Source organism: Tachyglossus aculeatus, chromosome 1, assembly GCF_015852505.1.
Source record: "Tachyglossus aculeatus isolate mTacAcu1 chromosome 1, mTacAcu1.pri, whole genome shotgun sequence".
In the NCBI taxonomy this organism is placed as follows: domain Eukaryota; kingdom Metazoa; phylum Chordata; class Mammalia; order Monotremata; family Tachyglossidae; genus Tachyglossus; species Tachyglossus aculeatus.
In genome coordinates, this window is record NC_052066.1 from 56,834,394 (window position 1) to 56,852,289 (window position 17,896).

At 41.8% G+C, this 17,896-nt stretch overlaps 1 protein-coding gene across 1 annotated transcript in view; it reads right to left on the reverse strand.

Moving 5' to 3' along the window:
• The window catches only part of NAALADL2 (N-acetylated alpha-linked acidic dipeptidase like 2), a 989,255-nt gene that overhangs the window by 27,589 nt on the left and 943,770 nt on the right, over positions 1–17,896 (reverse strand). The window contains exon 14 of the mRNA XM_038750200.1: positions 4,507–4,705. Within this exon, the coding sequence (XP_038606128.1) occupies positions 4,507–4,705 (199 nt within the window). The remainder of the gene's footprint in view (positions 1–4,506; positions 4,706–17,896) is intronic.

Below are 17,896 nucleotides of genomic sequence, written 5' to 3' on the forward strand. Positions count from 1 at the left end.
AGAAAGGTGGAAAGTGTAGATAAGTAGCCTGAAAATGGGGGTACTCAACTTCTACATTAGGCATTTTAAAAATACATTTTAAGAAGATGCTGCAGTGCCAGAAATAGTCACCATGGGACCAATACCCACGTATACCAATACCCAATGCCATGCATTACCACACACCCCAAGAGTCCTATTAAATATTTATGGATATTGTAAAAACACACCATTTTTTTCTTACTACTGTTAAAATCTGACAGCATAACATAATGCTCATAATTCATAACATTATCAGTTATGTACCAGTCTACATGCAAGAAACCCCCTAACCCAACCAATACAGACTTTACTGAAGTCAACTGAATTCTGCTACTTCAGCAGTATACTACCTGACAATCCATAAAGAGACAAGGAAACTGATAAACTGCCATACAAGGCCAGCATGGATTTTTGGGAATGTATAATAAAACAGGGGGTGCCCCAAAGGAGCTTCAAACCGAGGTCTATCAGAATGTTTCAATATCCAACTTTCAGTATGTCTGATAGCTCTGGTTTCACTATAAAAGATACATGCATCTAGTATAGCAGTTTTATCAGCTAAACCTACCTGAGCCCTTATCCAGTCATTAGAGTATGGCTGAACAAATATACGGCTGACAGTCTCTTTCATATTTTTCAATCAATCAATCAATAAAATTTATTAAGCACGTCTGTGAACTTGGAAGCTGGTAAAATGTGCCTTTCTTGCTAGTTCCATACAGAGCCTGAATTTGTTTTCAAACCTAACTCCTTGCATGCCACCCTTCACATATCCTTCGTTTTTTGTTAGCCTTATTAAATTTCATCATATTTTGGACGATGACTTTCCCAGTTTTATTGTATTACATTTCTGTTATTCCTGTCCTCCAAAATGTTATCAAACCACACAATTTAATTTTATTAAAAATGAATGGCATACACCTGATTAGATTTCATTTGAATATCATCCTATGTGAAGACATAGAACTGCAAAATCAAAATCAAGCAAAAACTCCTCTCGGCTTCAAGAGTCTCCATCACCTCACCCCCTCCTACCTCACCTCCCTTCTCTCCTTCTCCAGCCCAGCCCACACCCTCCATTCCTCTGCCGCTAACCTCCTCACTGTGCCTCATTCTCGCCTGTCCCACCATCGACCCCTGGCCCACATCCTAACTCTGGCCTGGAATGCCCTCCCTCCACACATCCTCCAAACTAGCTCTCTTCCTCCCTTCAAAGTCCTACTGAGAGCTCACCTCCTCCAGAAGGCCTTCCCAGACTGAGCCCCCCTTATCCTACCCTCCTCCTTCTCCCCTCCCCATTGCCCCCCTGCCCTACCCCTTTTCCTTCTCCACAGCACTTGTATATATTTCTACATATTTATTACTCTATTTTATTTGCACATACTTACTCTATTTTATTAATGATGTGCATATAACTATAAGTCTATTTATTGTGATAGTGTTGACACCTGTCTACTTGTTTTGTTTTATTGTCTGTCTCCCCTTTCTAGACTGTGAGCCCATTGTTGGGTAGGGACCGTCTCTATATGTTGCCAATTTTTGCTTCCCAAGCTCTTAGTACAGTGTTCTGCACACAGTAAGTGCTCAATAAATTGAATGAATGAATGAATGAATTGCTCCTTTGTTTATTATTAGAGAAATAAGCACTTGAAAATTCAGATCTGAATTGTTGATTATTAGGTTGGTTGTTGCTCTTGAAATTCCTGCGTCACTTTTTTTTCTCAGAACTAATAATTCATAATCATAATGTGGGCTGTTCTTTTCAGGGAGAAAGTATGCCAAAATGAACAGGGCTTTCACTATTAAAATGAGTCTATTAGCTTTGACCTTTTCTTAGAAATTATGGGTTATAGGAATTCTATAATGCTGAAATCATATGATTTTTTTCAGTTGTTTCTGTTAAATATTAAAAAAGCATTATGACATCCTTAATTACTAGTTTATCTTTTCATAGCCTAAGGAAACAAAGTTTTTGCTGATAGATTTTAAGTTGAAAAATTATGGGATTTTAGCTTTATTCAAACCACCCACATCTCATACAAAAAACAAACGAACAAGTAACACAAAGTAGTCATTATCCCAATCAAAAATTGAACATGAGGTTCTAGTCAAGCTTGCAGAACAAATTTCAACTGCAAGAAAACTGCAAAACTAATTTAAAATATACACCCACAATATGGTACTCAGCAATGCTACCTGCATGGTGAATGAGTGTATTGTGGGGTACTTTTGCAATTATTCATTCATTTATTCAATCGTATTTATTGAGTGCTTACTGTGTGCACAGCACTGTACTAAGTGCTTGGAAAGTACAATTCGGCAACAAATACCCAACAACGGCCTTACAGTCTAGAAGGGGAGAGAGAGACACAAAACAAAACAAAACAAGTAGACAGACATCAATAGCATCAATATGAATAAATAGAATTATAGCTATATAATAATAACAATAATGATGATACTTGTTAAGCGCTTACTATGTGCCAAGCACTGTTCTAAGCACTGGGGTAGATACAGGGTGATCAGGTTGTCCCACATGGGGCTCACAGTTTTAATCCCCATTTTACAGATGAGGTAACTGAGGCGCAGAGCAGTTAAGTGACTTGCCCAAGGTCACACAGCCAATAAGTGGCGGAGCCAGGATTAGAACTCATGACCTCTGACTCCCAAGCCCGTGCTCTTTCCACTGAGCCACGCTGCTTCTCTAAAGATATATACATACAAACCCTACAGTTAAGCAAAAATTAGACAGTAGTTTACCCAGTGCAGCTCTCTCCAACCTTGTCTCTTCCTCTCTACTATTCTTAGGTACATTCTTGGCCTTTTTGCTCCCCAAGCAAAGCACCCTCTATCCTAATTCCTCCAGTACCTTTCCACTTAACATTTGTGTTGTTGCTGTTGTTTATTCATTCATTCATTCAATTGTATTTATCGAGTGCTTACTGGGTGCAGAGCACTGTACTGTTTGGAAAGTACAATTCAGCAGCAGAGACAATCCCTACCCAAAATGGGTTCACAGTCTAGAGGGGGAGACAGACAACACAACAAGTAGACAGGTATCAACAGCATCCAAATAGATAAATGGAATTATGGATATATACACCTCATTAATAAAATAAATAGAAAAAATAAATATGTGCATATATACACAAGTGCTGCGGGGCAGGGAAGGGGGTAGAGCAGAGGGAGGGAGTAGGGGCAATGGGGAGGGGAGGAGGAGGAGAGGAAAAGGATGGCTCAGTCTGGGAAGGCCTCCTGGAGGAGGTGAGCTCTCAGTAGGACTTTGAAGTGGGGAAGAGAGCTAGTTTGGCAGATGTGAGGAGGGAGGGCATTCCAGGCCAGAGGTAGGACGTGGGCCAGGGGTTGATGGTGGGACAGGCAAGGACGAGGCATAGTGAGGAGTTTAGTGGCAGAGGAGCGGAGTGTGCAGGCTGGGCTGTAGAAGGAGAGACTCGTGTGATCCCTGTATAGGCCAAGAGCAGCCACTGCTACCAGCATATAGGGGAGGTTGTAGGAAGATGTTTCAGGGTCCCACCCAAGAACTCAATCAGTGAGATACAAGATCAAAATGTCAGGGAGATCAATCAGTGTGACCTGACTACCTGTTCGCTCTACCCAGGTCAAGGCTCCAATCTCCTAGAAACTGCCCCCACCCCCGACTCTGCAAACTCCCGCTCCCCTCTCAGGGTCACACCTGGAAAGTTTCCAGTCTCGGCTATGGAAGGGAGAGTCAAGAATAGGCGTACCCATTCCATTCCTAGCTTGGCCAGTGGCAAGAGAATGGAAGGCAGTCTGCTACAAGTCAAAACTCACCCGTGCTGGCCAGGGTGAGGGTGGAGAGTGCGGACAGAGGCAATGGTAAACCACTTCCAGATTTTTACCATGAAAAATATACGGATACACTACTGGAACAATTGCAGATGGAGAGCGGGACGTTCTAGGAGAGGTGTCCGTGGTGTCACTCTGAGTTGGAAACGACTTGGCGGCATAAGACAAGAACCCTCCGCTCTGACCTCTGGGGCTGCTTCCAGATCCTGGGATCCCCAGGACCTCCAAACCCATGTCATTCTGATTATAGTCTTCCTCCTAGGCCCTCTCTGCCACTCTGAAGCTTGTTTTCACTGTTTTCTCATCAGCTTCTGTAGAAAAGGGCTCAGCTTTTCTGAGAAAGGCTCAGTTGCCTTTCTGATCTCGCTCCAATGCAGCATTCAACTCTGTCATCACAGCCATTGTAAGGAGAGTCCTTGGAGGGAGGGGATTAGGGAGAGCTGAGTGATGGCAGCCGGCTGTACTAGAAGTTCCTGGAGGGACTGGGATTTGGGAGCAGCTGGAGAAGCCTAAGAAGCAGCTACTGAGAGGGTGGGAATCGAACTCACTAAACTTCAATCTCATCTCTCTCATTGCCGTCCCCTTAGCTGCATCGTCCCTCTTTTTAATAATGAAATCTTTCACAACAAAATTCGGAGAGTGAAATGAACATCCTACCTGCAGTAACCTGGGGGCACTTTTCGCACCAAGAAGCTTTTCTCCAGATCTTGCAGAACATCATTCAGCATTCTGACACGGATAGGGGCTCTCTCCTTGGGATCATTAGCTGGACGCATCTCATCAGACTGAAACAGCTCTGCGCTTTCCCTCAAACTTGAAGCCATAGCCAGCAGCTTCTGATGATCAAGAAGATCACCTAATAAAACAAACAAGATAGTTCACCACCATTCTTGCAACAGTAAAATACATATTTTCCAATTAACTTTCTTGTATTATTAACAAGCGCATTATGAATATTTACACCTTCGATAGAAAGTGAATGAAAAGATGGTGCGATGCTTATTTTCTAAACATTTTCAGATGACCTACGAAACCAGAACCTAAAGACAACTCATTATCTGTGCACCATCCTTGGACTGGTCATTTTCACTTGTTGATACAATTCTCTCATAATAATAATAATAATAATAATAATAATAATAATAATAATAATAAAGGCATTTATTAAGCACTTACTATGTGCAAAGCACTGTTCTAAGTGCTGGGGTGGTTACAAGGTGATCAGCTTATCCTTCGGGGGACTCACAGCCTTAATCCCCATTTTACAGATGCAGTAACTGAGGTACAGAGAAGTGACATCAGAAGTGACAGCACACACTTTTGGCTCTGCTCACCTGAATGCAGAGCCTTGTCAGTAACCTGAGTCCCCTCCAAACTCTGTGTTTTCTTTTTCTTTTTTTGATGGTATTTGTTTAGTGCTTACTATGTGTCAAACACTCTACTCTATGGTAGACTTCAAGGCCTGTGCTCTTTCCACTAGGCCATGTTAGAGTGTAACTGTGGCTGGAAGAGTCTGAGCCATAAGGAGGCACTGCCCAACTCTTCTAGCAATACCATCCTCTATGGCTCATTCTGTTGTCATTTTTTTCACATTTGTATCTGAACTTGTCTTTTATGTGATTTTTGGGTTAGTCTTTTATCCTTGCTTTTGGTCAACTGTCCCCTCTCCTCACCTTTATTCTTAAGTTGTGAGCCCCTCGAGGACCACAGAAAGTGTCTAATTTTCACCAGTGTATTCTTTCTTAGTGCTTGGTACAGTGCTTTACACACGATAGGAACTTAATAAGCAGTGCTTAAAGTTATATTTTTCTCCCCTCTGGCCAACTGGAAACTCAACAACATGTTCATTCTCAAAGGCAATATGGACTCACACTAGAGACATACATACATGAACAATTTGAAGCCTGCTGAATATGACATTGTAATGACACAGCTGCAAAGGGTAAATCAATGTATGAGCATGCCTATATCAAAATTAATAGGAACTATATACATGCACAATTACTTCATATGGGAATCTGAATTAATAATAATAATAATGATGATATTTATTAAGCACTTACTATGTGTAAAGCACTGTACTAAGCGTGGAAGAGGTTGTAAGGTGATCAGGTTGTCCCACGGGGGGCTCACAGTCTTAATCCCCATTTTACAGATGAGGTCACTGAGGTGCAGAGAAGTTAAGTGACTTGCCCAAACTCACACAGCTGACAATTGGCGGAGCCAGGATTTGAACCCCTGACCTCTAACTCCAAAACCCGTGCTCTTTTCCACTGAGCCATGCTGCTTCTCAATTGTAAAATCTTTAGTCAATTCACAATCTCTAATAACAGTGAAATCAATCATATTTATTGATCACTTACTGTGTGCAGAGCACTTTACTAAGCACTTAGGAGAGTGTAATATAACTGAGTTGGTGGACATGTTTCCCACCCACAATGAGCTTACAGTCTAGAGGGGAAGACAGACATCAATATAAATAAATGAATTAGAGCTAAGGACATACATTCTGTTAGGTTGAGTAAAAGTGCCCCCAAAAGAATTTAGAGTATAATATGGATTAGTTAATAATAATAATGGTACTTATTAAGCATTTACTATATGCCAGACACTGTTCTAAGCGGTGGGGTGGATACAAGTGAATCGGGGTGGACACAGTCCCTGTCCCACATGGGACTCACAATCTCAATCCCCATTTTACAGATAAAGTTACTGAGGCCCAGAGAAGTGAGTCACACAGCAGACAAGTGGCAGAGCCAGTACTAGAACCCATGACCTTCTGACTGCCAGGCCTGTGTTCTATCCACTAGGCCATGCTGCCTCAGTTGTATTCAGTAGTCATGTGACTTTCAATTTATATGGAGAAAAGAGGAAAAGATTATGAAAAGTGGAGAAGGTAGAGCGCTTGGACCAAACTATCGTAATACAGTAACACTGGATACATATTCATGCTCAAGGAGTGGTGCTATAATTTTCCTATTGAATAGGAAATCTTCCCCTAAGTTTTGTAGTTCTTTTTCAGAAGTCCCTCTTCTAGGTCACCCTCATTCACTTTTGCTGGGCTCTCATCTCCTTTCCCCTCTGGGTCTCTAATACCTTGTTCCTACTTAATACTAATAAAGGTATTTGTTAAGCGCTTACTATATGCAAAGCACTGTTCTAAGCACTGGGGATGTTACAAGGTGATCAGGCTGTCTCACGGGGGGCTCCGAGTTTTAATCCCCATTTTATAGATGAGGTAACTGAGGCACAGAGAAGTTAAGTGACTTGCCCATAGGCACACAGCTGACAGTTGGTGGAGCCGGGATTTTAACCCATGACCTCTGACTCCAAAGCCCGTGCTCTTTCCACTGAGCCACGCTGCTTCTACTTCCCACAAGACATCTCTCTTTATTTTTCTTTCTCTTTCTCTCCCTGTCTCACTCCCTCTCCAATCAATCAAGCAGTCATATTTCTTGAGTACTTACTATGTGCAGAGCACTGTACTAAATGCTGGGGAAAGTACAATATAACAGAGTTGGTAACCAGGGGGAGACAGATATCAATATATAAATAAAACTATGGATATGCAAATGAGTGCTACAGGGCTGAGAGAGGAGTGTATAAAGGGTGCAAATTCTGGTATAAGGGCAAGGCAGAACAGAGTGGGAAGAGGTAAGTGAGGGTTTAAAGAGGGATGGCTTCTTGGAGGACATGTGCTTTTAACAAGAATTTGAAGGAGAGGAGAGTGAGGTCTGTTGAATATGAATTAGGAGGGCATTACAGACCAGACACAGGACGTGGGTGAAGCAGCGATGATGAGATTGATGAGACTGAGGTACAGTGGGTAGGTTGGCATCGGAGGAACAAAGTGTGCAGGCTGTGTTGTAGTAGAAAATCAGGGAGCTAAGGTAGGAAGGGGTGAGGTGATTGAGTGCTTTAAAGCCTAGGGTAAGGAGTTCCTAGTTGATGCAGAGATGGATGGGCAACCACTGGAGGTTCTTGAAGAGTGGGGAAACATGGACTAAACAGTTGCAGAAAAGTGATTGGGGCTGAAGAGTGAAGTATGGACTGGAGTGGGGAGAGATAAAAGGCAGGCAGGACAGTTATGAGGCTGGTGTAGTAATAAAAGGCCCACGTCCTTCCCCTGGCCTGGAATGCCCTCCCTCTGCACATCTGTCAAGCTAGCTCTCTTCCTCCTTTCACAGCCCTACTGAGAACTGACTTCCTTCAGGAGGCCTTCCCAGACTGAGCCCCCTTTTTCCTCTCCTTCTCCCCATCCCCCCTGCCCTATCTCCTTCCCCTCCCCACAGCACTTGTATATATTTGTACGGATTTATTACTCTATTCTACTTGTACATATTTACTATTCTATTTAATTTGTTAGTGATTTGTATATAGCTATAATTCTATTTATTCTGATGGTTTTGACACCTGTCTACATGTTTTGTTTTGTTGTCTGCCTCCCCGTTCTAGACTGTGAGCCCGTTGTTGGGTAGGGACCGTTTCTATATGCTGCCGATTTGTACTTCCCAAGCACTTAGTACAGTGCTCTGCAATCAATCAATCAATCAATTGTTTTTATTGAACGCTTACTGTGTGCAGAGCACTGTACTAAGCACTTGGGAAGTACAAGTTGGCAACATATAGAGACGGTCCCTACCCAACAGTGGGCTCAGAGCTCAATAAATATGATTGAATGAATGAATGAATGAATGAGTGGTGAGAGACAAGAGGCAGGCGGGACAGTTATTAGGCTGGTGTAGTAATAAAATCAGGATAGGATGGATATGTGGTAGTTTGGATGGAGAGGAAAAGGCAGATTTTAGCAATGTTGTGAAGAGTGGTGTAGATGTTGTGTATGGAAGCAGTATGACCTAATGGATAGAGCATGGGCATGGGACTCAGAAGGACCTGGGCTTCTAATCCCAGCTCTACCATTTGTCTGCTGGGTGGCCTCGGGGAAGTCACCTCACTTCTCTCTGCCTCAGTTCCCTCATCTGTAAAATGGGTGTTAAGACTATGAGCCTTTTGTGTGACAGGGTGTGTTCAACCTGATTAGCTTGTATCTGTCCCAGAGCTTAGTATAGTGCCTGGCACATAGTAACTGCTTAAAAAAAAGTTGAACAGGATTTGGTGACATACTGAATATGTGTTGCATGAGAGAGATGAGGATAATGCCAAGATGTACCTCTCTATCTCCTGATTCCCTTCACCTTTTAATTGTTCTATGCCTTACTTCCTCCTCCTGTCTGTCACCACCACCAACTTTTCTCCTCCTGAGTCTCTTTAGTCCTCTCTCCTTTTGATATTCCTCCATCCTCACCTTCAAGCTTCATTCCCCCTTGACCACACTCATTTTCTAGGCAGCACTTCCCCTTCGCTTACAGGATTTTATGTGTGTATATATAAATAGAGATACAGATACAAAACTACTAATAGGTGTCAACAAATACATTGTATATTTTTAGTGAACTGTAGACTGAAGTAAATTGTGAATGACTTGAATTCAAGAATCCTTCATATATCCATACTAGATATATTAGATATGTGAACTCATACTTTCAATATAAATTAAATACAGAATTGAACGAAAGAGAAATAATATTTTAATGTGGTTTCCTACGAGGAATGGATCTGCACACTTTTTTTTCTCAAATTATCTTCTTCCTAATTAGAATATTCTACCAGTGAGCATCATATTTTCAACTTTCTACCATGACACTGAAAACTATCTGGCTGACACAGATTCCCATAACTACCACTTGCAGAAAACCATATATATCATTTGGTTTGCTGGCCTTTAGAATTTTTTTCCTCAAATAGCCCACCCATAATTTTCTGCAAATTCATTGGCTGGAAAGCTGGAGAACTGAATTTTTCCTTCATAATGAATATAAATGCTGTATTCAGTGAACATACTTTGAAGCTAGCAAGTGTCAGCCATCATAAAGGGAAATGGCGAAAATGTTGCCTTCCAGGAAAGGCTGGTCAAAATGGTAATTGGACAATTGTTTCTCAGTGTTGTGTATTTACTCTGTGTCATGCACTGTACTAAGTGCTGCAGTAGATACAAGACAATCAGGTTGGACACAATCCATGTCCCATGTGGAGTTTACAGTCCTAATCCCCATTTTGCAGATGAGGTAACTGTCGCACAAAGAAGTTGAGTAACTTGCTCAAGGTCACACAGCAGACACTTTCCTCTTCCAGACCCAGGCTCAAATGCTAATGATGATAGCATTCATTAAGCACTTACTATGTGCAAAGCACTGTTCTAAGCGCTGGGGAGGTTATACGGTGATCAGGTTGTCCCACGGGGGCTCACATTCTCAATCCCCATTTTACAGATGCAGTAACTGAGGCACAGAGAAGTGAAGTTACTTGCCCAAAGTCACACAGCTGGCAATTGGCAGAGTGGGGATTTGAACCCATGACCTCTGATCTCAAAAGCCCGTGCTCTTTCCACTGAGCCACTAGGCCACACTTTCTCACTGGGAGGTAACTGCCTCTATCAGGGTGATAGAACCACATGGTTTTCTGACTACAGATTCCTGAAAGGTTGTGTTGACTTTAAGATGGTTTCTGGGTGCTCTTCTTCCTCTGAGGGATTTTTCATAGCAAGGGGGCCCAGACTGATCTAAGCAGAATATTACGTACTATGGGGATGGGCCATGGCATGGTCTGATTAGGGGTGTGGGACAGTTATCCTGCTCCCGGTGGGCCCCTGAAGGGCTATTTCCTATTTCTATACTCTTCTTCAGGGCTTAACACAGTGCTCTCTGCCTTGTCATGACTTAATAGAGAAGCAGCGTGGCTCAGTGGAAAGAGCACGGGCTTTGGAGTCAGAGGTCATGGGTTCGAATCCCAGGCTCTGTCACATGTCTGCCGTGTGACCTTGGGCAAGTCACCTCACTTCTCTGAGCCTCAGTTACCTCATCTGTAAAATGGGGATTAAGACTGTGAATCCCACAGTCACAACTTGATCACCTCGTATCCCCCCAGCGCTTAGAACAGTGCTTTGCACATAGTAACCACTTAAATGCCATCATTATTATTATTATTAATAAATACTATCGCTACTCCTTCTTATGGTGAATTCTCCACGTGGTATCAGTTGAGTGGCTGGTGTAAAATCATTCCCCATAAATAGGTTTACAAGGAATCCAGCCACTTTCTCTTATTTATGAACTCTGCAGACCTTTAGCTCCATCCATAACACCTCTGTCATACACATCAGAATGGGCACCCTAGACCTAAACATCACAAAGTACTGCTCCAACTCAAACTTCACAAACTCTTTCACAATCTTTTAAGTTGTCTCCTCTGCCATGCCCCCTCTCCCATGAATTGGTCTTCATCTCACACCGTGATCACCATACTGGCCGCATGCCCCCTAACTCAGGCTATCACACCTTTCCTGTGTTCCCTCCAAATCCTCTCCTATCTTGATTGGTCCTCAACTCAGCCATCTCTACTATATGAAAAATGTACCAACTTGGTTGAGGGTCTTAAAACTGAGTATAAGAAAGTTCCCTTTGATTTGGAGGGACATGGGAAGCCAGTGGGGACGTTTTGAGGGGTGGTGGGATTCGTGAGGAAGAGGAAAGTAGGAGCCCAGCAGGAAGGTTGATGCAAAAGACTAGCAGTATTATAAAGAGTTTCGACCACCGTGGCACCTGAATGAAAGAAAGGGTGGATTTGGGAGACATGTAACAAAACACAGTAGATCAAAAGTCAGAATTTAAGGACAGTGAGGAATCTGGGATGACAGAGGTTTTGGGCTTTAGTGAGAGGAAAGATGGTGGTATTAATGATATAGATGGGTAAATTAGGTGGAGGAGTGGGTTTATGCAGGAGGATGAGTAGTTCCAATTTCTACATACAGAATGTGAAGTGCTACAGGACATCCAGGAATCAATTAATTCTGAGTGCTTAATTAATGAATATTTACTGACAGCTCACTGTGTGCAGAGCACTGTAATAATAGTAATGATGATGATGATGGTATTTGTTACGTGCTTACTATATGCAAAGCACTGTTCTAAGTGCTAGGGAGTTTACAAGGTGATCAGGTTGTCCCACGGGGGGCTGACAGTTTTAATCCCCATTTTACAGATGAGGTAACTGAGGCACGGAGAAGTTAAGTGTCTTGCCCAAAGCCACACAGCTGACAGTTGGCAGAGCTGGAATTTGAACCCATGACCTCTGACTCCAAAGCCCGTTCTCTTTCCACTGAGCTTTGCTGCTTCTCCAATTGTACTGAGTATAGAGAGTATAATAAAACAGAGACTTGATAAACACATTCCCTGTCCACAACAATCTTACAGTCTAGAGGGGGAGACAGACATTAATATAAATAAATGAAATCCAGACACATACTTAAATGCCATGGGGATGAGGAAGGGGTGAATAAAGGGAGCATATCCAACTGGAAGGGTGACACAGAAGGTAGTGGGAAAAGAGGAAATGTGTTCTTAAGCAGTGAGAATTTGTTGGAAGAATCGAGAGGGCTTTTAATCATCCAGATGTGACAAGCATGTATGAAGACATAGGTGAGCAAGGCATCAGTGAGTGAGACGTTGGAAATTACTGTGACTTGGAGGAGGAGAATGGGGGCCACTCAATTTAAGAGGTGGAAGGAAACAGACTGCATTTGATCTGCTTATATTGTATTAGCCCTGGTGCTGAGCACAGTATTTGGGATATAGTAAGAATGTAACAACATTATTATGTTACTATTATTATTATTATTATCATAGCACAGTAGAGGGAATAGATATGGAGAGAAGGTGGAAGATGATTTCCTGAAAACAAACTGGGAAGCAGGAGAAAGATGAGGAAATGGAAGTGAAGTCATAATAGGACACTTTGGGGAATTTGTGTTTGTTCTGTTTTTATTTTTTTCAATTTTATCAACAAAGTGGTTGGAAAGATCTTCTGGAATTAGGGAGGAAAAGTGGGAGGGACTGAAGGCTTCAGGAAGGAGATTAATCAATCAGTCAATCAGTGTTATTCATAAAGCACTTATTTGGGCAGAACACTGTACTAAGTGCTTGGGTGAGTACAATATATCAGAATTAGCGAAAGTGTTTCCTGTCCACAATGAGCTTAAGTCTAGTGGGAAAGACAGACATTAATATAAATTCAAAATTTATAACATAAAGATATGCACATAAGTAATGTGGTGTTGGGGTGGGGGGAATATCAAATGTCCAAAGGTCACAGATCCAAGTGCATAGGTGATACAGAAGGGAAAGAGAGCAGGTGAAAAGACAGCTTAATCGGGGAAAGCCTCTTGGAGGTGATTTGGCCTCAATGTTTCAAGATGGAAATCATGGGGATCTGGAGTATATGGAGCAGGAGGGAGTTCCAGGCTAGATGGATGGCATGGGATAGCAGTAGACAGCAAGATAGATGAGATCAGGGCACAGTGAATAAGCTGGTTTGAGGAGAAAATGTGTGATATAACAGAGTTGTTAGACACATTCCCTGACCATAGTGAGACATAAAAGAGCTAAAGGGGTGGTAGGCATGAGAATCAATGATGTCGGAATAATAGAGTTGTTGAGTGGGAGAGGTAATTCAGTTATAGAGTGAATTCACAGTGGCAGAAGTCTGTCCTAGCATTAAATATGACAGGAAGAAGAAGACTGTGGGAGAGAACCAGGACCAGAAGTAGGAAGTGAGGAAGTGACAAGAGAGATTTGTGATTGTTGGAGAGAAAAGAGTTGAGCATGTATGTTTACATATCCAGAGATGGAATAATAATGATAATAATAATTGTGGTATTTGTTTATTGCTTACTACATGCCAAGTACTGTACTAAGTGCTGGGGTGGAGACAAGCAAATTGGGTTGGACACAGTCCCTGTCCCTCTTGAGGCTCATGGTCTTAATCCCTTGTTTTACAGATGGGGTAACTGAGACCCAGAGAAGTTAAGTGACTTGCCCAAGGCCACACAGCAGACAACTGGTGGAGCCGGGATTAGAATTTATGACCTTCTGACTTCCGGGCCCATGCTCTATTCCATTGGAAGTGTTGAAATAGTCCAGCAAACTAAAATGACCTGGAAAAGTTGAACTGAATATAGGGTACAGATGTCACAGAAATGAGTCTGTGTCAAACTCACAGGAGATGGGGTATGGAGAATGATGGGGTATGAAAGGAGAGATTCTAAAGTTGCGGTCAGAAATGTGAGTCAGAGCTGGTCAGGATAAAGGAGAGACATTGCTTCAAAATGACTAGGATTAGATAGGGTGAAGTAGAAGGTCAGTGGAATTGAACAGAGAAAGGAAACAGATGGTCAGAGATTCAGCCGGATCATTGAAATAGAGGTTGAAGACCCAGGGATCAGAGTAAAAACATCAAAGTCAGCAAGAAATGTGGAGGACATATCAGAAGTTGGTGAATGACAGCTACCAGTTGCTGTCGGGGATGGCAGAGGCAAACGATGTTTGTGATTCAAATAAAAAAGAGAATGTAGAGGCAAGAGAGAGTGAAGACTACATTACTGAGTGAGGAACAGGCTAACTCCCCTCTTTCCTTGGGAGTTGGGAGTGCGAGAAGATGAAGCCTTTGGAGAGAGTAGGGGGGTAAACAGTTCCTTAGGTGATAGACAGGTGTCATTCATGTTCATGGGCACAAGTGGGCCTGGATGAAGGACAGCCTGTAATGATTCCACCGATCAGAATGGTATGATGGGAAGCAAGGTGGGTGGCATGGGGAGTCGAAAAAGGGAGATACCAAAGGAAGGGATGGCTGAGATAGTGATGAGATTATGGAAGGTGTTTGTGGGCTAGGGACATAGAGAGGCAGCAGAGAAGTAAAACATGAATGGGGAGGAAGGATTTGAAGAAGAAAAGAGAACACAGAGGGTCAGACAACCTGAAGCAGGATCATCCCTGGAGGGATGCAATGTTCAGCTTCCCAAAATTTGTGAAGGATAGTTTCAACATCTCTGACTCCATCCAAGAAAATGAAGTCAGCAAATTCTGATCTCTGAATGGTACATGGTTCCTAGTCTTCCAGGGTGGGAGTGAAGGATGAAGTGTTGCTGGGAGACCAGGTAAATAGGATGATGTAGTGGTCAAACAGTATTTCTAGAAGCTTGAAATAAAGAGAATTAGGATTTTCAGGGGTCAGGGTGAGTGAGTGAATAGTCGGGATGTTATAACATTTGGACTTTGAAGCAGACATGCATTATTGTTTTGTGTAAAGGTTAGGACACTGTGGGTTCCATTGCTATTAATCCCGCAAGGCAATCCCAGATCACATCTCTTTCAATAAAGTCAGCGTAGTACATCCACATTTCTCTCCTCATAACTAAAAACATAACCACTGGTAACAACAGAGAGTAGAAAAAGAATGAGTCAAAGAAATAAATCTACACACAAATGCTAAGGGTATCTCAAGGCCTCATCAGGTCTTTTGGACCAGGGAGGTAGTGAAGAAATTCCTTTTCAGAAAGGTTTTGAGCGAAGGTGGGGAGGGAATTCTGAATAGGGGTAAGAGATGTGAAAATAGGACTGGGAAGGGAGGTTCAAGAGAAGTGAAGTATAGTGGCAGTTTAGCTTGGGAGGAGGAAAGCTTTTGAGCTGAGGTCTAGTGGGAAAAAAGAGCATAAAGTTAAGAAGAGAAAAGGTGGTGGAAAAACTTGAAACCAATGGAGTGGAGTCCAGTGGAAGTTTATGAGGAGCGAAATGAATGTTTTGAGAAGGCATTAATTAGTTTTGAGACATGGAAAATAATGGCCTACTCTGGATCTTGCCAGAAACTTTATTCATTCCTTCAGGTGTGAATTAAAAAAGAATTTTTAACAACTGGCAGGTATGTAGGTCCATCCATGAATTTCAGATTTGGTCACTGATGCCATCTTTAGACAGTGCAGAAGAAATTCCAAAATCCAGACATAGTGTTATGCCTACCAAGTTATCACTAAATGATTCTACTACTAAGCATTCAATAATTGCTCTCTCTTTTTATTCTAGACCATGATGGTATCACAAGTATTTTTTAAATGCCCTGCCAATATACTGGGAATTTGAATGGCTAGAGTGATCAATGTGACAAAAAGACAAGTTTTTCTAAAAGGCACATTTTTGTAGATTCTCTTTTTCATTACTTTCACTTCATCTACTGACTTTGGAATACAGACCAAAAGTAATTACTTTAATACATGGCAATGATATAAAAAATACATTCTGATAGCAATTTTCATCCAAAACACTTTTAGAATGTATGCCAAGAGAAATGGTTTCAATCTTTAACTTACCTTTGGCTTTCTGAGGCTACACCTGAGGCTATAATGTGTTGAACAGAAGGAAGGCTATTCTCCCTACTGTTCCCTACAAACTTCCTTTCTCAGATGAAATGTTATAAGAGTATCCATGCTTAAATAGAGTAGATGGGTTCTTCAAAAAGCTACTGAAAAGATTTGACAAAATGATAATACATCAGCCAGTCCATTCAGGATGCAGCTGGAGAGCATAATATGATAGTTCTGAACATCTTTTTCTTCCACAATCTTTGACAGTTCTTGCATCTAATTCATGCCATTTTTCTACCAAAAACAGTGGGATAGGGTGCTCTTAAGTCAGGAAAAATCTCTGAATGTAGTGTAATAGAAGAATTTATTTGTTTACCCAGGAGAAGAAAAAAAAATCACTGGGAGAGATGGAGTGGCAGCCTCATTTCTTAAATTGGGATGTACAAATATTGTCAATAAAAGGTAGCAGCTAAAAGGTGGAGAAAGGCTGAAAAAGAGGTCTTGCAATGCTGCTGCTACCACTGCCAGCATCACCACTATCAGTCATCTGGAGTTTTGCATCTCAATTGTCAGCAATATCCCTGTATTCTCTATGATGAAGACTGGTTAGAGGGGTACTGGAGTAAGGTATGAGATTTGAGTCCTGACTCCAAAATTCTCTATATCTTTTGAATATATATGCCAGTTACCCCATCTGGGGCAGAAGCAGTGTCCCACCCTATTTGCTTGGATTCACCCCAGTGCTTAGTACACAGCCTGGCACATACTCAGCACTTAACAAATACACATCTATTATTATCATTATTATTATTAATTTCACCTTATAATATGCAAATTATATTTTTGTGCTTTTTCCTACCTTCCAAGGATGAATATATGTTAATAGTTGGGAAACACAGAATTCTTGGGAACAAAGGCCCTATACAAACAATGATGTATAGGTTACAATAAACAATTTTGAAAACGTTACTCTAAAATACTATCTGACATTAATTGATTTAAAATGTATCTCTGAGGGTAGTTCAAACACAATAATTCCACCCCAATACCAAGAGTTTAAGCTCACAGATAACTTGAGAGAAAGAATAATTTCTAGTGCAAATAAAAGTCCCAGAGTCCAGATCATAGAGAGCAAAGAAAATGTGCATAAAGTCTAGAACAATATTTATAGCAGCCACATTAAATTAAGGAATCCCTTGCAGAAGTCCAAATGTAAACAGCCAACGGATGTTTCTCTGTGATACAGTGGACCAGGCAGCCATCAAAACAATTAGCAATTGCCTCCATGACAGCCCAATAAAACAGCCCAGAGTTTCAGATGGCCAATAATTGGTCCAGAATCTAGTCCCGAAGAGCAGACTGTGCACATGAAGATCAAAAACAATATTTTCAGCATCCCTTGCAAATTAAGAATCCCATTAGAAGTTCCACTGTAAACAGCCAACGGATGCTTTTCCATGATATGGTGTAATTAGCAATTACCTCCATGGCAGCCCAATGAAACAGTTCGGAAATGAAACAACCACTTGTGATGTAAAAGCATTGCATCAACAGAGACCAGAAGACACTCACGTTCATAACTGTTTAAGGAACAACCACAGTCAGTGGAAGGAGGATTCTGTGACTTTATAGGTTTAACTTCCAGAAGCTGCAACCATAACTAATTCCTCGTAGAAAATGCAAAATGTCCCCACACACTGCAGCACTGTGGGCAGGACACTGCAGCAGCACTGCAGCAAAGAGGGCAGGACAGCTTCACCCATTAAAGGAAGAAGCAGCAAAACAGTTTCAACCATCTTT